The 22,829-nt window shown below is 36.5% G+C and overlaps 1 protein-coding gene across 1 annotated transcript in view; it reads right to left on the bottom strand.

Moving 5' to 3' along the window:
* Positions 1-13,906: 13,906 nt before the first annotated feature.
* Positions 13,907-22,829, bottom strand: part of MS3_00005087 (uncharacterized protein) — a 54,284-nt gene continuing 45,361 nt past the window's right edge. Inside the window, exons 12-14 of the mRNA XM_051213108.1 lie at positions 20,799-20,968; positions 17,467-17,614; positions 13,907-14,881 (exon numbers count right to left, since the gene is read on the bottom strand). Of these exons, the coding sequence (XP_051069052.1) occupies positions 17,567-17,614; positions 20,799-20,968 (218 nt within the window). The 3' untranslated portion in view covers positions 13,907-14,881; positions 17,467-17,566. The remainder of the gene's footprint in view (positions 14,882-17,466; positions 17,615-20,798; positions 20,969-22,829) is intronic.

Raw genomic sequence — 22,829 nt, 5'->3', positions numbered from 1 at the left:
TTAAACCAATTATTATTAGTGGCCCATACAAAGTCCTGGAACTTAACATTAGCGTTATAAAAAAGACATTTTATGTCAATAACTGATATATATATATACATATATATATTCTTTGGTTTAAATATAACGTAAAATGGAAATTTACTAAACTTGTAGTTTTTTTTTCTATAGTAATAATATTCATGTAAACAAAGAACTTATACTTTTCCAATATGGCACCTTGATATATCAATCTGTCCTCTTGTCATTTTTTCTCTCATATGTGCGCGACTTACGGGCAACAAACATCGTATTGAAGGTGGGTCTGGTGAACAAAAACGCAGGCCCCATACGCACTCGAACCTCTGCCCTCCTGAATGCTAGACCGCGTGCTTAGCCGTTAAGCCACATCAGACCACGGAGGAAGTGACTTCAATATTTCCTTACACCAATTAATCACTCATAATACTAATGAGTAATAGGACTTACACACTTCTGAGGTGCAAACCAATTCGTTACTTGGATGAACTGACGAAATATTGCTTCAATATATCATGCATACCTAAATCAAACCAGAAAAGGGTATTTGACACAACCGTACTTGATCCGCATACTCTACACAATTTTTTTGCTTCTTAACCGTGTATCCTTTTCCGCTTTGTGGAGTACTCTGATGCACCCTTGGTTGCGCACCTAGTTGTAAAACGCGGTCATCACAGGCTCAAGGTCACGCGTTTGAACGATTTTGTTAAAGAGTCCAACTTCTAGCAAGTTCACCCTTTTACATATATGCATTACAAAAGAGTATTTTTTCATGGTTTTTCGTGCACAAGATATCTACACTATATCTATTCCCTTCCAGAATACCAATCCGTTCTTGAGACCAAGCACTTACATGGAACCGAACAATTATCAATTACATTTATGTATTTCCATTTTGTATCTTATTATTTTATGCAGGCAGTGGAGCAGTTCTTCAGGTTTGCTTGATTTTCACCATTACCTTTGAAGTAGATTCTTCTTTACGTTTTACTTGAGGGCGACTCAAGAGGCAGGTGAGTAAACACCTGATAGCCGGTCTGAGCACGGAAAAATCGTACCTCACCAACATGGTGTTTGGTAGCCCGCTCGCGGCACTTCCTCAGATATTCTTATTCCACATTCTCACACTTTCTCTTGAAAGCACGCAGCAAACCGTCGGCGATAGTTGTAGAAGAAATCACGTGCTACAAAATAAGATGACAAACTAGTAAAGAAGAGACATCCATGGACTATCGTTGACAGCGTCAGTCGTCACTGATTGTAAGTCAAACAGTGAGTGAGTTGATAATTTTCCCTTGGGACGAGAAATAGAACTAAGGTGTTTTCGATAGTTAGGTTAATCGAACCGACGTTCCTACGGAAGTCGATTCTAGGGGGAAGCTAATGTAACAGCTTAGGTTGGTTGGTTAAGAGTTGACCTCAAACAACCAAGCATATGCCAAAACAGTATTGTTCAAGTATTCATTCACTTCCTTGTTTTGTATAAGCGTTATACTCCCTATTATCTTATATTAAATGTTGAGAGCCTTTGTTTGTCTGAACAGATAATCCCACGCTCCACTGTGACTGCGCTAAGATCGAAATAAAGACCTATTCACTACTTGTCTGGTTTCTTCTATCAATAGCACGAGGGTTACCTATAGACACGAAATTGGTGAGCCCTTTTGAACACAAATTTAACCTCATTTTTGTTATTAATATTATATTTTTTGTACTCAATCGTAAAAGTAGACCTGATTGTCCGTAAACTAAGTTGGATATATAAATAGTTTTTTCTTTTTTTAATTACCTTAAGTTATTCGTGTTATAGAAACCATTTTTTCGTGCTAACTTTATTGCTATGTTTGTCACATACCTCATGTCAGACTCAATAGAAACCCATAATCTGGATGATTTGTCACCAGTGGAGATAGACACTGTTATAACTACGAAATCCCGACTTCCAGAATTTGATCGTAGTGATCCTGAGTTGTGGTTTGCTCAACTAGAGCATTATTTCACGAGACACAATATCAAATCTGAAGGGATTCGCTGTAGTATTCATTCACTTCCTTGTTTTGTATAAGCGTTATACTCCCTATTATCTTATATTAAATGTTGAGAGCCTTTGTTTGTCTGAACAGATAATCCCACGCTCCATTGTGACTGCGCTAAGATCGAAATAAAGACCTATTCACTACTTGTCTGGTTTCTTCTATCAATAGCACGAGGGTTACCTATAGACACGAAAGTCCATCGGTGACGGATCATGTTGCAAATCAATATGTGTCGGTTTTGTGATACATTGTACAAGTGCACACTGAATAACGGTAGATAAAAGGTCGCTATCGAAACCACCACCTGGAGCTATAGGCTCTATCCAGTTGATATGCGGTGCGTTGAATTCCCCAATGATGAGACAACATTCTGCCATACCCCAAGAACAGATGTGTCTTAGAATAAAGTCGTCAGGAAGACAAAACGGACTACGGTATATTCCCCCTATAGTCACTAACCCATTTCTAGATTTATTCTTACAACATGCAACCTCACATGTGCCACTGATGAGCCTCCAATATGGTAGATTATATACAAAAGTGATCCCTAACGTATAATATTTTACCTTCCCCTTTGCGACTTGAAACTCTATCGCTTCTAATACAGATATAGCCTGCAATGAAAGGAGAACAGTCTATATCAACGGTGAACCAAGTTTCTGTAACAACGATTATATCGGGACATAATTCTTCCACCATCAGACTTAGCTCGGACGTTTTATTTCTAAGACTACGAGCGTTCGTGTAGCACACACTTAAGGTGTTTTGGAAATCAATCGTTCTGCCCATACAGGCCTCGGAAGCATTGGCTTCCAAGACCTGACTACCCGAAAACCCTTAATGGTAAGGTTATTTTCGCCATTTAATTTGCGAGTCCTCAACTCCGTAAGAGAATTCTTCCACTTGATTCGATCCTCTAGCGGCCAATCTGGTCGAATACGGATATTTGAGTCACGAGTTTTTGGTGCGTTTTTCAATAATATGTCTCTTTCTTCAAAACTCCCGAGAACCAGCTTCAGGATTCTTCTTTGTTGGGTCTCGCCTCCAACCCATTTACCAAGTCGTATTACCTTTGTAATATGTACCCCTGAAACCTCTTCAGGCAGTACATTCCTTACCACAGACTCCACTAACTGCAGGTCATGTGCATGTCTTCAGCATGGTCGTTGTCTTTCGACTCCTCTAGATTCCAAATAATTAAACTAGGGAGGGGTTTAGCTTCTTTTGAAACTGTGTTCACAGCTTTCGATCGTGACGTTAGATCCTGTATTTTAACTACTGGTATCTTACGATTAGTTTTTATTGTAACTGTTAATTCTATCGAAGCGTCGAAGTAACCCCGATTGAGATACGTGCAAAATCGAAGTTCCAAAACAACGATTTGTCTACAAAGGCGGTTCTTTATTAAATAATACACAAAATTTAGTTACAAACCTCAACTTGTGAGGTGTCTAGGCGTTTAAACGCGTCGTTCAAGAATGAAAATAGCAAAGGCTTCCTGTAAGAGTAACATAAAGAATGATTACAACATACGATAGTCCAAAGACAGCCGATAGCTGTGTCTAAATTTGGTAACAGTTTATGAACAACCGAAACTCGAACCAAGAGCAAACAATATGGAAACTGTTGCATTCAAACAAATGCACAAAATTGTGGATAATCGTTACAGTAATTAAATTACAGTGATTATAATGATAAATACAATTATAAGTAAAATAAACGTTAAAGATATAGGTGAACATTCCAGAATGTTACAGTACAACTTGAGTTACAACATAAGTGTGAAAATTGTTCGGCATACAGCTGCCTACTGAATGTAAATAAGTAGTATAAAACAACATACAAAGAGTAGAAAAGGAACATGTAGGAACAATGTAAGACAAACTTAACACCGCCCCCCAAAGACAGCATGTCTTTCCTTACTTTCGCTGATTAGGTATTAACGTAAAACGTTCGGAGGTGACAATGGTACAATTTACTCTAGCCACAGTCACTCTGAAAGGTCTCTCTATCCTCTACTGTTCAGTCGTCCACCCCTTCTAATAAACAAATTTTACGTATATCTCTAATAATTATGCCCTTCGACGTTCTGATCTTTGCTTGTCTCACTAGCCCATCTTCTCCCGGGTCGATACCTACCACTAGGCCTTTAGGCCAGTTACTTCGTGCATATGAGTCTCCAATAACCAAAACTAGATCGCCAACTTGTAGATCTCGTCTCTTTTGTGTCCACTTTGTTCGTGTCTGTAAAAGTGGTAAATACTCCTTTATCCAACGACGCCAAAATGTGGTTGCCAACAGTTGCGCTTGTCGCCATTGTCGGGAATAACGCTCACGTAGGCTTATTTCAATCTGATGAAGGTTAGGTTTTCTTAATAAAAGTAGATTATTAGGTGACAATGTCTCAAGTTGTTCTGGGTCGTCGTAAACTGGAACTAAAAGTCTATCGTTGAGTATTCTTTCTACTTCGGTTAAATAAGTGGTGAGTGTCTCGTAGGACATAGTTTGCTCGCCAGATACAGCACTCAAAATTCTACGTATGCTCCTTATTAATCTTTCCCATATCCCTCCACGATGACTTGCGTAAGGGATGTTATAGTACCACTCTATATTCCGACGAATCATTTCCTTAGCTACTCTATTATCCTTAAAGTCTGGTAATAGAAGTTGTATCTCCTTCTCTAATCCAACGAACGTGGTTCCTCTATCACTATATATCTTCTTCGGGGCCCCCCCTGCGATTTGAGAAGCGAGACAACGCCATTAGAAAAGAATCGATTGATAATGCGCAAGCAACTTCTATGTGAACTGCCCGAGTGTTGAAACATGTGAATAGGCAACCGTAACACTTTCGAGATTTGCGTCCCTCTTTAATCATGATTGGACCGAAATAGTCTACTCCTGTCGTTGCGAACGGGAAATAGGGTGTTATCCGCGTAGGTGGTAAGTCTCCCATCAGTTGTGACGTCGATCTGGCTGATCTAATGCGGCAGCCTATACATTTATGTATGATCCCCTTAACTGAGGTAGTGCCCTTTAATATCCAAAACCTTTTGCGCAAGGCGGCTAGTGTGTAGTACACCCCCATGTGTCCCTCAGCTTGATGGTAGTAACGAATGATAAGCTCCGTTATAGGGTGTTTGCTAGGTAAAATAATTGGATGTTTCTGCTCTAACGGGAGGTCACTACGGTTCAAACGTCATCCTGCGCGAATCAGGTTGTCAACCACGATTGGACGTAGTTTATTAATATCATGATTTTTGGACAGATTGTTATCAGAATGCTTGTGTCGTTTAATCCATTGTCTAATTTCCGCTAATTCTTGCTCTTGTACGTATTTTAATAAGTCTCCTTCGGCATTATCCAATTCGTTAAGCGTAAAGGGCCCCCTTACGACCGTTTTATTGTAGAGGTAACGTTTGAATCTGATGAGCCAAGCTATGCCTTGTTTAAGTTTAATCCATGACGAAAAGTAGGATATAAATTTATCAAGGGGAAAAACTGTAGTCATGGTGTCTAAGGTTGTGGCGTTCTTTAACTCTAGCTCGACTGGGAGTTTTAATATTACTTCTCGTCTATACTCAGGCCATTTATCCTTCTCAGTCGTTAGGAACTCGGGACCTGAAAGCCAAGCTTCAATACAGTTGGGGTCATACTTACATATTCCTCTAGAAGCTAGATCAGGAGGATTGATAGATGATGGTACATACTTCCATTGAGATGGCCTAGTTCGCTCGTGGATGAAGTTAATTCTATTAGCTACATATGTCTTGAAACGTGACGTTGTATTAAGTATGTAATTTAATACTATCATAGAATCAGTCCAGAAGTAGATTTCAGTCAGGTCGTTCAGCTTTATTTCTTCTACTATTTGCCTCATCAACTTCACTGACAGTACTGCGGCTTGTAGTTCAAGGCGAGGAACACTGACGAATTTTAGGGGTGCTATTCTAGATTTGCCCAGGATGAAGCTACATCTCGTTATACTTGTATCATATTGTACACTCATATAGGCTACGGCTCCATAACCGCTTTCTGAAGCATCCGAAAACAGATGTAGAGAAATTTGCCCTTTATTGTACGATCCAATATTGAGACATCGTGGTATCCTTAGATCTTTGACACCTGCAACTGCTTCTAACCAACTTTCCCAAGTCAATCGTGATTCCTCATCTATCATCTCATCCCACCCATAGTTTTTACGACATAGCTGTTGCAGAATTCGTTTAGGGGTAAGTGATAAAGGCGCTAGAAATCCAAGCGGATCATATAACGATGATGCACATGATAGAATGCCTCTCTTAGTGATCGGGCGTTCGGGAAGATTTACGTCGAATGCAAAACAATCGGATTGCGTGTGCCAACAAAGTCCTAAAGTTCTCTGTATACGTTCTGTTGAACCTGGTATACGAACCAAATTGTTTGATCTATCACCTATAGAGACGTCATTCAGCGCTTCATTTACGTTACTAACCCATTTATGTAAACGGAAGCCTCCAAGTGCCACGAGTCTCATTAGGTTCTTTGCTAACTCAGCAGCTTCTGATATTGTTTCTACTGAGACTAGACAATCGTCTACATAAAAATTTTCTCGTAAGGTGGACTGTGTTTTTTCATCGAACAAATCTCGGTGGTCTGTAGCTGTGCGTCTTAAAGCATAGGTAGCGCAAAACGGTGAGGACGTAGCCCCGGAAGGGTGTACATGCAACCCATAGACCTCAGGAGGAGAATCAAGATTGCCATCGGGGTACCATAAAAAGCTGAAGGCCTTTGTATCCTTTTCGGGTAGATGTACCTGGAGGAACATTTCTTCAATGTCTGCTGACAATCCAATCTTATGCTTTCTGAATCTAAGCAAAACTCCCACTAGGTCGTTTGTAAGATCTGGTCCAGAATATATACAATCATTTAGAGACCTGTTTTGTAACTTAGCAGCACAATCAAAGACTATCCGAACTTTACCTGGTTTTTTAGGGTTAAATACGGGATGATGTGGAATAAAATACCTTTCTTCTTCGATAGCTTGTGTTACTCGAGCCAAATATCCTTTACTTTCGTGGGTAGCTAATATAATAGTATACTGTTTCCGAAGCTGTTCGTCTTTTAGCAACCTTTTCCGTAGGTAAATTAATCGTTTTTCTATTTCGCGCTTATTCCTTGGAAGTGAGTGCCAATCCACCTTCCAGGGTATTGGCACTTGATAATGTCCTTCGAGCAATACTGTTTGTTTGTCAGTAATCTCCATAATGGTCTTATCACATAGGGACATGGTAACCTTATCAGAGTATTTATTTTCAGAAAATTCATGTTCAAATAATTTGAGAATATCCTCCTCAAAGGAATTTTTCGATTTTAAACAGTTCATGAAGACTGAAGTTTTATTAAGTTGACCCGTTGGTCCAAATAAAGCCCACCCTAACATGGTTAGTGAAGCATAGGGTTGTTTAGGTTTTCCGATACGCTGATCGAGTACCCAGTGGGCCTCTGGAACGTCAACACCAAGTAACAAACCAACCTTGTCACAGGCTATGGTGGGTAGTTGTACACCTTTCAAGTGTTTCCATCTTTCTTGGAAGTCCGTTGGTGGGATTTCTGCTCTTTTAATAGGTAGGTTATCTATAGTATATGCACCTTCGATTTTTATTCGGTTGGTCTTATCTAAAGACTCAATTTCGAAATTGGTAAGTTCAGCGTTCTGAGATGACGCTCCAATTACTGACGATATGTTTAATCTTGTCACTGTACCAGAAATTCCTACCTGCTTTGCCACGTCACTAAGCAGTAATGTCGAGTCTGAGCCATTATCTAACAATGCATAGGTATCCACATAACCTGTGGGACCATGTAGCCTGACTGGTACAAAGCCTAACTACGTTCCAGTAGTATGAGTAGAGTTACAACATGCTTGTTTAGCATCAGGTTCTGTGTTGTGAAGAATTCTATGATGGCGTCGCTTGCATCCATCAATTTCACACAACACGGGCCGTCTGCAGTCTGTGGCTCGATGATTGGGTTTTAAACAATTAAAGCAAAGTTTAAACTTCTTCAGCAACTCTACTTTTTCGTTGTGACTTACTGCCAGCAGCTGGGGGCAAGATGCGACTTTGTGGGCATCGGAGCGAATTACACAATGGACTGTTCCTTTAATCGACGAAGTATGGATCTTAGCTCTTATGGAAGCCGACCGGTTGTCCGATGTCGTTTGAGCTTTATAGCTTCCGCTTGCTAACTGTCCGTATGTGTTTGTGGCGATTGACACTTTCTTTTCTAAGAATTGCAACAAATCATCAAAATTGGGCTCTAGCTCCTTTCTTAAAATATCGTCTGCGGCCTCCGCCCATTTAAACTGTATACTACGTGGTAGTTGTTTCACTATTCGTTTTATGTTAGTCGAGCAATCCAGATCGGCATTTCTGCCCATCTGTGACAAGGCTATCTTACAGTTAGTCATGAGTCTTGTCAGTTTCTGTAGGCCCGTTATGTCGTCTTGATTCAATGGTGATCCACTTAACAGTTCTGTTAAGAAGGCTTCCACGATGTCATGTGGTCTGCCGAACCGTTCATGTAGAATTTTAATTGCCTCAGTATAACCTTCCTTTTCTGGTAATAAAACACAGTGTTCTATAGCATCCTTTGCTATACCTTCGCAATAGTGTATCAGGTACATTGATTTCTGAGTGTCATCATTTACTCTGTCAGCTATGTTAACCTTGAATCCCTTCATGAACGTCCAAAATCTCAGAGGGCTCCCGTCAAATTTCATGATTTCTATCTTCGGTAAGCTTACTGACATACATAGCGCCTTGACACTATCTACCTGTGCTTTGAATTGCATTTCATCGCTCGAAGGTACATTGGTGTATCGGTGACTTGCTGTAACTACTGAAGTTTTATCCTCGGATCGAGACCCCGACAACTCGGTAGTCTCCCTAGGTCTTCTCACTTTGTTTGAAGAGTTCGGAGTTAGCTCTAACAATCGCTTGCGTAGTTGGAGTTCTCTAATCTCCAGCTCAATCTTTTCTACTTCCCTTTCCCTAGAAACCACTTCGTCTTCTACACTGTATCTAGTCTCCACATAGTTGTTTCCTACCGAGCAACTGTCTTTGGGGTTAGGTTTAACAATATCAAAGGCAAGATTTAAAGGAATAGGTGAATTCACCTTAGAAACTGAAGGAATAATATTTTCAGCACTGGAATTGTCTGTGTCTTGGGAACTGTCGTCGTTGTACTTCATTCTTCTCGTTCTAGTCATCGTTGGGATGAATGAACCAAACAGGATTCCGACCAAATTCGTTACAGCAAGTATTCTCTCCAATTAGGACCAAAGTTCAGAACTGTATCCACACCAAATGAAACCAAAGTTGAGAACTGTTAATTCTATCGAAGCGTCGAAGTAACCCCGATTGAGATACGTGCAAAATCGAAGTTCCAAAACAACGATTTGTCTACAAAGGCGGTTCTTTATTAAATAATACACAAAATTTAGTTACAAACCTCAACTTGTGAGGTGTCTAGGCGTTTAAACGCGTCGTTCAAGAATGAAAATAGCAAAGGCTTCCTGTAAGAGTAACATAAAGAATGATTACAACATACGATAGTCCAAAGACAGCCGATAGCTGTGTCTAAATTTGGTAACAGTTTATGAACAACCGAAACTCGAACCAAGAGCAAACAATATGGAAACTGTTGCATTCAAACAAATGCACAAAATTGTGGATAATCGTTACAGTAATTAAATTACAGTGATTATAATGATAAATACAATTATAAGTAAAATAAACGTTAAAGATATAGGTGAACATTCCAGAATGTTACAGTACAACTTGAGTTACAACATAAGTGTGAAAATTGTTCGGCATACAGCTGCCTACTGAATGTAAATAAGTAGTATAAAACAACATACAAAGAGTAGAAAAGGAACATGTAGGAACAATGTAAGAGAAACTTAACAGTAACAGAGTCCTGGGAGTCGAGCGAGTGACTTACATCAATGTTGGACGAAGCTTTACCATGGGAATGTGGCGGAGTGGTCTGAGAGTCCACCAAAGACTTATCAAGTAAACGGTCATTAGTTTTGGCTGTCTTTCCTACTCTTCCGTGTCAACCATATTCCATCAGTCGTAGCATCCACATTAGAACCACTCGGGACAGTAATTTTATCTGGGTCACCGGTTGCTGCTGTAGCAACATGGCCACCAATATCTAATGAGGTGTCACTCATTGATTGTTTCGGGGTAGACGGTTTAATAGTGGGTTGCACAGTTAGATGTCTGGCTTGCGCCGTGACAGCACTCCCGACACTAACGCAATCTTCTCCATCAGTACCAATGTTGCCAGTACAGCCCTCATCAACCTTCTTATTAGCCAACACCAGGAGACTAATTGCTTCCTGGATAAGCAATGTTTTGCTCGCGCAACAAAAACTACAAAGCCAATGAGAGTTGGGCTTTAAGCACCTTTTATATGTAGTGGGGCTTAATCGGGTGCACATCTTATGGAACCACTTATTACACTCATCACATTGCATCCCTGCCTCCACGGGAAATAAGCAATATGGTTGTCCACATTTATGAGCAGAGCTAGCCATCTTGAAAATCAACTAGAACGGTGACAAAAACAGGATATGTAAAAGGATTCTCAAACCTTAAATAAACAAATCAAGTAAAAGTCGACTAAGTATGCTTCGATGCAATAAATACACAAAAGCAAAATCGAAACACTCAATACAATATCACTTTAACTGGGGTAGATGCAATTAAAGTGTAAACAGTAGTTTTGATGCGTAATTTATGATCAAAACAGTTAATTAACTCAACGAGAAACAATACCACTGTCCTTTTAAATAGAGCGCGTTATTTATCGCCCTTCTGTCTTCTGATTTGAGGTCTGTGGGTTATTACACGTTCGAGTTCCGTTAGTTGTATATCGTATTCTGAGGTAATCAACTAGACGACGTACCAAGCGCACTGATAGTCCCCTCCTATTATCCGAGTATTTTAACATAATTATGCGATATGAAGTACACTCTAGGTTCATAATTATTTTCTGATATTACCAAGAACATGGTAAAATATCTCCAGAGCCTGGATCCATCAGTATTTCCTTTAGAAATAAGGGCTTTTTACTTGAATTTCTTTATTGAATTATGAATGGTGATGAACGTGTTTTTACTATCATTTACTGCCACCTTATAGAAAACCTAGTTGCTGAACGACTTCTAAGTAGCTTTTGCCACTCTGAAAGTTTTCGTGTATCCAACAATGATACTCAACCTACTTTCTGAAAGAAATACTAGTTAAGAGGGTCACTCAAGTTATGTTTCAGAAAACCTAAAGTCAGACGTATTTTCTACTCTCAATGATCGAATCAGTAGACTTGCATTCAGCTAGTCTTCATTTCTGTCTAAATGTCTTTCCGCTCCGCATGATTTTCCTTATTTATCCAATAAGTAGCAATGGTAACTAGGATTATTCGGATTGATTTGCTGAATAATAGTTTCAAAAATAGTCTGATTCAAGATAGACAGGACTTGGTGAGCCCAAATGATTGTATTATATTTACGATTCAACTTAATGACGGGACAAAGTAACTATCGATTTAAAAAAACCCAACTAGCCTCATGCCACTAGGTACACATTCCTATGTTTTAACTCTCCATTGTATTCCTATTTCTAGGGAGAGACAAAAGAGCCGATTGCGATTTCAATTTATTAAACACAAATTGTCGATTTCAGAGGTGAAGTAGCCACACAACCTACCATCAGCCTAAAAGTTTTAAAGTCCACCTCGCTAGTCTTCTGACTTTTTTTATAGTTCAGATAGGCTTAATATACCGTTAGACGTCATAATCTTCTAAACATAGAATCCATAATAATTTGTAAAGTTTTATCTAGGCTTCTTACAGTAGTTAGCCCACGGTAATACCGCAGTGTATCTTCGTAAAGTCTATAAACAGATGTCTCAGGATCTTGTATAACGACGAGCCCATCACAGAAATATTTGTTACTAAAGTTCTGTGCTGTTTTTCTTGTTGTAGATAATTATTCCGTAGAGACAATGGAGGTTACCTTGTACAAACACCGGAATTTCATTTTCCCCTACAAATAAATCATGATTCCATACTGATGCATAACAGTGTTGTAATGCGTGTGACGTTCTCTCGAAACAATTTATAGTCATAAATCCACTTCGTACATTTAAAACTGGTGCCTGTTTCAGCGTAGCCATGCAGCGAATCGGTAAGTATTTGATATTCATTTCGAGGATAAAAGCAATGCCAGTAGAAAGGGAGGCGGGACATTTTATTTGATCATGATTAATGGTAATTGTTAGTGTATTCGTATGAGTTGTTGTAACGCTCCTTCAGAACAGCTCAAGGCAATAGGGCTTCGTTTTCCGTAAAAAGTACGTTTGTACACGCCTCACGAAGTCTTAAATGAAACACCAACTATAGTTTAGTTCGTTTTCTGTATTTTATGAAATACTATTTGGAAGCACTAGTAGAAGTGACTATTTTCAAGACCACGGAATTTTAATTACGTAGCGTTAACGAGATGACAGAGAGAAATGATCGACATTATCACAAGCCTTTTCGAGACTGAATAATATCCATTAGGGACGAACACAGTTTGACTCAGAAAACAATAATCCAAATCCATCATAAATAAAAATCTACGCAACCCAGCAGCCAATCCAGTAATTACCACTACGTTTCCACACCTATATGATGAAGACTGGAGGTCAATGCAGGAAATGTCGTCAGAAACACGTTAAGTCAGGGCCTTGGAACATAATGCGTCCTGTAAGTTGAATTTCAATGTGTCGCATTAGTTAGTATGCTTCTCTGTTATGAGTACCCATATCTATATATCAAATAATTTTCCTAGACATAATAATGCTATAAATTACTGTCATATTGACAGAAGATAAGTTCTATTTCAAGTGAGATATCTGGTATGAATCAACTGTAGTATCAAGACTTAGTAGGCGATCAATCAGTTTTAATGTTTTTTGTCGTGTTTCCTAATAAGTTTAATTTCCCACAGAAATACGCTTCTTTCAGTGAACGCTTTCACCACCAACCTTAGAAAATTCGGTTACTGTTTCTAGGATCATCTTGTTTAGTAAGTATCCAACGTAGCCTAGCTTCCAGGTCCTTGTGAATTTAAGTTTTGTTGAACCCTTACTTCTGTACTACCGATTAGGAGGCTGCTCAAGAACTTGTTCATTGTTAAACTAATTTTAAAGTCTTTAAAAAATTTTGAATCCGACTCTGATACCAGTGTTTCTGAAGGGCCATGAAGCTTCTAAATAAATCAGCTCTGTTATTTTAAGTCACGAAACCATTTTATAATTCAGTACACCTGATGCATCCAAGACATTTTTTCTAAGCTTTATGGAATTCTGAATCAAAGTTGACGATGACGTTAGCAGTGTCCCCATCTGAAAGATCCTCAGTGTTTCTAAAACTTTTTGTTCACACGAACATTTTGGGACTGATTGTTCTCATTATGAAGGGGAAACCTGCGAGGCAAAATAATTTGCACGACCGACATAAGTGCAGTCTGTCAGTTAGGAGGTTCCACGAAAACCTAGATAATCGTGAGACTTAAGTTGGCTATTAGACTTAAAACCACTATGTATATTACATATCTTGTCATAGTATTCAATTATTCTTTTGTGTATTCCAAGCCACTACAATGTCTAGGTGTGAACAAATTATTTTTATGCAATTCCAGTGATAGAAAAATGTAAAAAGAAATCAATTTTATGAACAAGAGAATAAACATACTGTACATCTTTCTAAGTGAACTCTTGTCCCATCACATGAAACAAAACAAATGTAGTGAAAACAAAGTTCTTTTACTTTTTTCTAGAATATATTCATACTATTAAAACTCTAGGGAGATATCCTGGAGATAATGAACTAATAATTGTTACGGATATATAAACAGCCTGATGGCTATATATATATATATATATATATATATATATATATATATATATATATATATAACAAATTAAAGCAATCGAATTCACATCAAAGTAAAAACTAATAAATTGTTTATATGCAAAGGAAAAACATAGTGATAGTCATAATAATAACAATAATAATAAGTAATACTAGTGTTGATGAAATAGTCACAGAAAAACAAACAAAAAAAATGACTGATAAAATTTAAGTCAACGCATTAATTGAACATTTTGATAATAATGACGAAAGTAAATCACTTTATATATACAGTTTTCATGTTGTAGATACTAAATTGTCAACAACTATATATATAACTGTATGATATACTTTCACAGTGTAACAACAGCTAGAATAACAGAAAGAAATATATCATTTTGAAAAGACAATAATGTAAATATTAACAGTTCATTTAATAACGATAATGAAAGAACGATATTTTTAATCACTTGTCAAAAGTCGACATTATACGAAGAAGAAGAACTAGGACAATAGAAATGAGTAAAACGATCTATAGAGCTACGACACGTTAATATGCATATTATCATATGCTACTTGTTACACAGAAAATATGTATATACATAAAATAATAAGTCAGTAATGAATGTGAGTGCATGAAATTACATGATACAGTAGAGGGGACAATGCGCAAACTAGGTTACCGTAACAGAAATTATATATAATTTATTTTACATGGGTTAGTTTCCTTTGAATTAAAAAAACTTTGAGAATTAACATGTTCACAACAGCCTGAGACAGAATACAAACAACGTTATATATATCTATATATCTGGAGTACTCCAATATTCAGATGATAAATTAATCTTTTTAGCGGAATAGATCAGTAGGCATTCTTGCGTAGTATTCACAATATCGTTAAGAGGTGAAAAACAAGCAATAAATGAAGAATTGAATAAATACATAATATATCATAACTCAAATAGAATAATGTAAATATGAAAAGCTTAGATAGACAAACAGTGAATGGTGATAAATGATGATCAACATTACGCACTAAAAATACTTACTTACTTATGACTGTTATCCCCTCCTCGATGAGCATAGGCCATTCACCAACATTCTCCATCCAACTCTGTCCTGTACAATCCTTTCCAGTTCTCCCACTTGCTATTCATCCTTTTCATGTCTGCTTCCAATTCTCGACACAGTGTGTTATTTGGCCTTCCTCTTTTCCGTTTCCCTTCAGGATTCCAAGTTAGCGATTGCCTCCAGATGTAGTCTGATGATTTCCTCAATGTGTGTACTATCCACTTCCAAAGTCTTTCCCTAATTTCCTCTTCAACTGGAACCTAGTTTGTTCTCTCCAACAATAGGCTTTTGCTGATGGTATCAGACCAACAAGCATTCAGTATCTTGCGTAGACAGTTGTTCATAAATACCTGGACCCTTTTCATGATGGTTGTGGTAGTTTTCCACGTTTCAGCTCTGTAAGTTCAAATCGTCTATTTGCACACAACCTGTCCGTTTAATTCCGTGCTTCCCCTCAGATGTCGTGGTTTTTATAATCCAGTCAACCATCAACAGTGTGATGCCTTTGTAGCTCTCACATTTGCTCAGATCTCTTTCCTTTGGCATCTTGATGAGGTATCCTTCTTTCCAGTCCGTCGGCACTTGTTTTTCTTCCCCCCAAATTTTTTAAAATAGAACCAGGAGTATCTTTGCAGTTAATTCTATGTCTGACGCTAGTGCTTCGGCTGATATATTGTCAGGTTCAGCTGCTTTCCCACTCTTGATATGTCTGATTGTCATAATTTCTTCATCACTTGATGGTGGAGTAACATCTATAGGAATATCTGTAGGTGCTGCTTCGATATCCAGTGGATTCGATGGAGATGGTCTATTAAACAGTTCCTTGATGCATTCCACCTATCTGCTCCTCTGTTCTTGAATTCCAGTGACTGGCTCACCCTCTTTGTTCTTGACTGGTCTCTCTGGTTTACTATATATTCCTGTCAGTTTCTTCGTCGTATCATGTAGTTTTTCATATTTGATTTTCTTGCAGCTTCGTCTGCTGATAGCTCTTCCACATATTTCTGCTTATCGGCTCTAATGCTCTTCTTTACTTGCTTCTATGCTTTGATGATCCTGGATCCGTGAGATTTCCACCCTGTAAGTGCTTTTCGTGCTTCTTTGGACAGCATCAAAGCAACTCTCTGAGTGTGCAGAGAATTTATTTTTTCATGACCAGAATACAACAGCATCTTTCCTAAATCTATCCTTTTCTGTTCAGTTTGTGTGCAATGGGTTTCGTTGATTACGAGCACCGCAAAGTTGTATCTCCTCATTTTTTGTTGCTATATGACTGATTCTCCCGGTCTCCAACATTGTCCGGACAATCCATGTACTAATAAAAATTGTTGCTCTAGTGTGAGAAGAAGCATGGGCCTCGTGACTTCTGAAGAATATCGGCTTTCATCATAAGGCTTCATAATTCTTCCTTGAACTCGGAGAACAGAGTTTAAGGGGTTCAAAGTGTTTATTCTGGTTAGTGTTCCTTAGCAAGGTTGTTTTCTACGGGATGGGGTTGCCGACCCCACACCCAACTCTCCTCCTTTATCCGGGCTTGGGACCAGAGGTAGCCCTAGAAGAGTTAGAGGCGGAGCTGACTCCAAATAAGCTACACTTAATTCATATATTAATGAATTAAATGAAAAAATCTTAGAAACCGAGTTATTATAATAGAATTCATCAAATTAGAACATATGACAGTAGAAAATGTACTTATTTCTGTCAACTTGTCGGTATGATTCTTGAAAAGAAAGAAAGTATTCCAATGAGAAAATATCAAACTGTAAATAGTCCACCATTTTAGATAAAGAATACTAAAAATTGTTTTTTAATGACGACGGAAGTCTTCAAACATAAAAAAGATCTCAGCTTTTAGTTTTTTTGTCTAGTTGATTAACTAATTTATTTTTGATTTACTAGCAAAGTACTGCAAAATGAGGTATAAAGTAATATTATCCTAAATAGCATATACATCTTATGAAGAAATCTCAAAAAAATCTGTTGCCAAACTTTCAGAAGAGTCATAAATGGAGCAAGGTCGAAAAGTCTTCGACAGCTGAATTGGTAAACACATCTTGATTGTTAGAAGTTAGTAAAGAAATCATCTACTAAATGTGGAAAAATAGTGTCAATTGTCAGTTGGGAGAGGTAGAAATCATCCCCATAAAGATGTGAATGAAGTGATTATGATTTTGGTTTGGATATTAGGAAAGATACTAAACCGAGATGTCAATAACAGCAGAGCACTTTCGAAAGGTAACATTTGATCCACTATCTGTCTAAATTAACTAAACTTCGGGAAATATATATATATATATATATATATATATATATATATATATATATATATATATATATATATATACATTCCATAATTAAAATAACATTATACAGATTGTATTGACTTACAGTTAGTGAGTTGGGAAGATATAAGGCACTTATGTGTGTAAGTGCAAAGTAAAAGTATGAATACAAAATAACTTGATGTAATCGTTTGACTTGTTAGTATTTATAAGATATTTTGTTGCCGTCGTAACTGTAGCACTTGTTGAAGGAACTAAAAATAAAATTAATTAAAACGAGAGTTTTAAAAGACAAACTATGGGCAATCAATGTCAAATTCTCCTAAAACGTTTAGCTGTTAATTCTAAACAATTAAGAATCTATCTAGATAACCAGTTCATTAATTAAAATTTTTCAATGTTTACTATAACTACTCAGTCTATTAGATTGGAAGGCAAATTTTTATGAAATGAAAAATCTTTGGTAACTAATATATTGCAACGGAATGTACGTCAGGTTAATAATGCTTCAAGGAAACAGAAACGGAAGATTACTTCATCTAACGAACTTACTATATGCCCATCAGGAAAACGAACATTAAACACTAAATATTTCGAAATTCGAATAGGAAAGTAAGAGTCAGATAAAAAAGAATTTACTTTCGACAGCATAATCACGATACGGTTAGTTGGTGATAGGTAAAGCCAGTGGCTTTTATCAAGGATGTTTAGTGTAGATAATTCATATGGTAGTTCACTAGTGTGGAGCATTCAAATTTAGCTCTCCAGATCAATCTAAAATTTTACCGAAGTAGCATGTTAGTACTTGTTTCTAATTCACACTTCAAGGGAGATGCAGGTTTCATGACTTCATTAGAACTGAAGATTTAATAGTTATTTATCATCTAAACTGTGGTGTATAGAGTAGCTTGAGATTAGTTGGACTGTCTATCATCGTTCTACTGATTAATCTATTTTTTGAGTTCAAACATAGGTCATTAGTTCTCTGTTAGTGATAGTTTTGTTACCATGATAGATTTGGAAAAATTATCTAGTTATTTTTCTTATAGTTTTTTATATGAAATGAACACACTGTCCAACATTGGTCACAGTTATTAAGTAAGTATTTTTTCAATCAATATTTAGACATCTTTTGTTACTTGTTGAAGCCTACACACTAATGAAATGAGTTATTGATGATTCACTAAATTTGGAATTGACGAGATTCACTGATCCAACTTAACGTACTGCCGGAGGTTGCTAATAGAAAGTCGCTAATAAGTAGCTAATAGAAATTTATAAAAATGATGATGATTATCATATTAACGCAATTAGGTATAAAAAATAATTGAAGAGAAGTTTTAACGAGGTCAAGAAAAAAGGTGGACTGAGGATTTAAAATACACATGTAACTGGAATCTTATCAACAGATATCGTATTAGTGTGTCATTTGGAACCAAAGATCATAAAAATTGATTTTATTTTCCGTTATTTCTTGAAAGTCATGGTGGATGAGGTGACACCATAATGTTAAGATGTGGTTCAAAAAATTACTCAATATGAATACTGTAGTATATGCGACCAAACTTCCTGACGTTAGCTGGTCACCAGAACAATATAATGAAATAATTTGAGATCATACTTGTATGTGTATTTATTGATGTCTTGTAAGAAAGCACAGGATCAATCTAAGAAATTAGTGTAAAATCACAAATCGAATAATTGCTTCAGCAAAACTGTGTAAGTACTAACCAGGAGTGAGGACGGTTATGGTTCATCGTCTCCCATTCTTAGATAAGGAAATAATCACAGACAAAGGATGAAATAGTGACGGACGTCACCTATTTAGAAAAGAGACTTCAGAAGTACTGTATTGAAATAGAATAAAGTGGTAGTGGTGATAAGATGGAAACCAGTTCACTCACTGGATCCAAAATGGAGAATTATGAACAAGATGTTCAAATTCAGACAATTTTAATTTATTTCAAAATAATTTCGATGTAAGTTATCAAGTAAAGTGTTAATATAAACAATCGGGACAGTAAGTCGAGCTACTGTATTAAAATTAATTCATTTCCACTTATATATAAACCAAGGTCTCTTGAAAATAAATACTTGGTCAGAAAAACGTTATACTCAAAGAAAAACGAAGTACTAAAATTATCAAAGGTATAATTTCCCCATACTATTAAAAATGGGTTCATTACTATCAATTCCACGGATCTCCTATGTACTAATGTGGTGTTTGTATGAACTAATGATTCCTCTGCACTTGATGACTGCCTCGATTCGAATTCGAAATACAAAACGTTTGTTTTTGCTCACCGAATTCTGTTTACTTAGATTGCGTTATTTTTGGGATTCCTAGTTCGTACAATAATTCAAATGCTTCTAAATATTACGACTATACAACATAAAATCAAATATGAACGTACTACCAACAAGATAACTCATATTTCTAATATGTTGTCTCTGTAAAATAGTAACTAATTACATAAGAAATTCAGTCAGTCAGTGGTCTTGAGCGCTGTTAGAAGTATAAGGGTGATAATCACTTCCCGGTTACCCACATCATGGAAGGGTTCTTCTAGAGGTACCTGGATAGGAAACTGGGTTAGAGTTGGTCTTATTGGCCTGATGAGGTGACCGCAGTGTCCAAGGGACAAATACATGAGGCCTTTTTGTGGGTAGTTTTTGTGTTAGCTTCGCATTAGTTGAGACCTTGCCCCCGGAGACGGATATCCGTGAGGTAAGGCGAGGTGTGCATTTTAAGGTCGACCTTTTCTAACCCCAACCTTCTTCAGAAGATAGGAAACATCACTATCATGCTAGTTGTCTAAGGGAAACACTTTACTGCCGACACACTTTTGTACAGTCGGCAGTACGATTTCGCCCTCAGACCTTGGGGTTTGCTGGTTTTAGTCTTACCACTCTTCAATCGACTTGCCTGACATAGTAGGACCTTGATAAACGAATGTTCAAACCGGTGTAACCCGATTGCTTCATCGCGCTAGGCAAGCCCAATCAACAAGTCAAGGTAACAGCAACGGTTGGGCCATAAGAAATTACAAGAGAATAATGACATTGTTAGTAGATTATAAAATGAATTAAAATAAAGTATAACAATTTGATTGTTTAAATTATTAACCGTAACCGTAACTCACGATGGGATATTACCACTACTAAATTTCCAAAGAGAAATTGAGTGAGTAAAGTTTATAACTGTTCATTCCCACTCATATACTTAACCAGTTAATAAGGTAGCGAGTGAAATAGAAAATAAGCAATCACAAATATTTTGGCAAGTGTTATTTGAAAGTAAAATAGAGAATAAACCCTATTCATAATGAACAAGACAACAAACAATAAGGACTAGTGTCTTTTCTATTTATCTAATTTCAAGATAATTTAATTATTCCATTTTGAATAATAAAAATGTTTACTTATAAAAAAACTTACATAGATAATCATGGCAGAACCACCTTGAACTATTGGTTCAGGTAAAGCACGTAATGGACAACTTTCTAAATTCAATATAATCAATTTTCCACATAGTGAGAGTTCAGCAGGTAAACTATTCAAATTCGGATTATTATTCAAATGTAGGTCGTGAAGTGTCGGTATATTACCTAAACGAAAAAGATAGAAAAAAACAGTCAGACAAAAAGTACTTAGAAAAAGAACAACCGATAATGTTAACAAAATAGACAACAGAATTGAAAATGTCATATAGATAGAATTATTGTTATTATTAATCTGAAATGATTAGTGATTATTATACTTAAAGTATCAAATAGGATATAGCTGAAATTGCTACGCTGCTAAACTTTGGAAAGATGTATACCAACTGAATGCATACATTTTAGCACATTTCTAAAAGGCTAAGAATAAAAGCGTTCAAAAATTGAAACATAAGCCAATAATTTTATAAATTAATACATAATCTAAATCTGATCATTCTGCAATTAATTTTTCGTAATTTCAAACTACAAGAATGGGTTTATAAGATGAAAGAAATCGTCTCATTACAGCGAATCGAAATCTATATTTTGAAAGGTGATACAGCTCGATTTGATAGTCACATAATTGAACGGATCCAAAAGCAGTTCATCTACTTTTCTAAAGTTAGATAAGTCATGATCTCAGAAAATAAACTATTTATCACATGACTATTTCATCTTTTTAATGTAAGCTAATTGATAGACATTCTGAACTGTTCTGGAGAATACACCTGATTATCATATTTTAATTAAAACTAATCACGAGAGTGATTGTTAATTATCCACATCAAAAGTATTTAGTACCATCAACAAACTTAATTCCATATGGCAAAATATTGCCGAAGTTCTATGGCGTTCATATAAAATCGAACTCATCTACTCACCGGTTAACATAGATTATATGATCTACAAGTTTTTCACTAAGTAGGTCGCATTACTATACCATAAACAGATTATAGCAGCTGAATTATATACCGAGATTATTAATCGAGTCAGAAATTAAAAACAGTGGGTCGATAGTTTAAATATGATTAGAACAGTTTTCCTCTGATCCTAGTTGTTATCCAATTTGATAATTTAGATTTTACTAAATCTACCCTATAAAGGATGGAGCATACGAATGGATTTACTTAAATTGAATATCTAATGAACCGAATGTACTAAATTTTACAGATCTGTTGAGAAATATATCAGATTATGAATTTCTTTGTGAATGTTGAACCTAACCAAAACTAAACATTTAACTACCGATTTTAAAGGGTTAAATCTTTTATCGAGTGATAGAAAATTGTGGATTGTCATGTCCCTAACTTATACGACTATCGCGAGTACGATTGCCAAATTAGATACGCTGACTCATACGACCAACAAATGACGCATACACCTGAACGAACGGATTCGAGTCTCGATTGGCTTTTTTTCCTTGCCTGTTAAGTCCAGAACACTAATATCAGCCTCCGCGATATTAACCATATATTTCAAACATACTGAGTTTATATACAAACCAGACAGATTACATCGCACGATAAATAAAAAATAACATTTGTACAAGATCAAACCAAAAGTGGGTGTGATTGTGAGAGACTGTAATCAATAAACTGGGCATGACTTAAGAATAGTACATCATATAATAATGGTCTACAGGTCAAAATAAAGTTTGTAAGAGGAATATAAATATCCATAATCTAGTTACTTAACGATTATACAATAAGAATATATGTAGGGTATTGGACCATAAATAGATCCCACAGTTAGCTTTCATTATTCTCGTCGGGATATAAAACGGGTAATTTTGTTTTGGACAATAAGAATAGGAGGCTCATACAAAAGAATATTATTTCTGAAAAATATGAATGAAATTCACCGTCATAATCGTGATCTCAAATATTATTCTTGTTTTTAGTGTTGCTGAGTTCTGTAAGCTAAGTTGTTTAATTATAGAGATCTCACTGTTGTCAACAACACCAGGGCTCAGTTCTTAAATTCTATA

The sequence above is a fragment of the Schistosoma haematobium genome, chromosome 3 (genome assembly GCF_000699445.3).
Source record: "Schistosoma haematobium chromosome 3, whole genome shotgun sequence".
NCBI lineage: Eukaryota > Metazoa > Platyhelminthes > Trematoda > Strigeidida > Schistosomatidae > Schistosoma > Schistosoma haematobium.
This window is presented reverse-complemented; position numbering and strand designations above follow the sequence as displayed.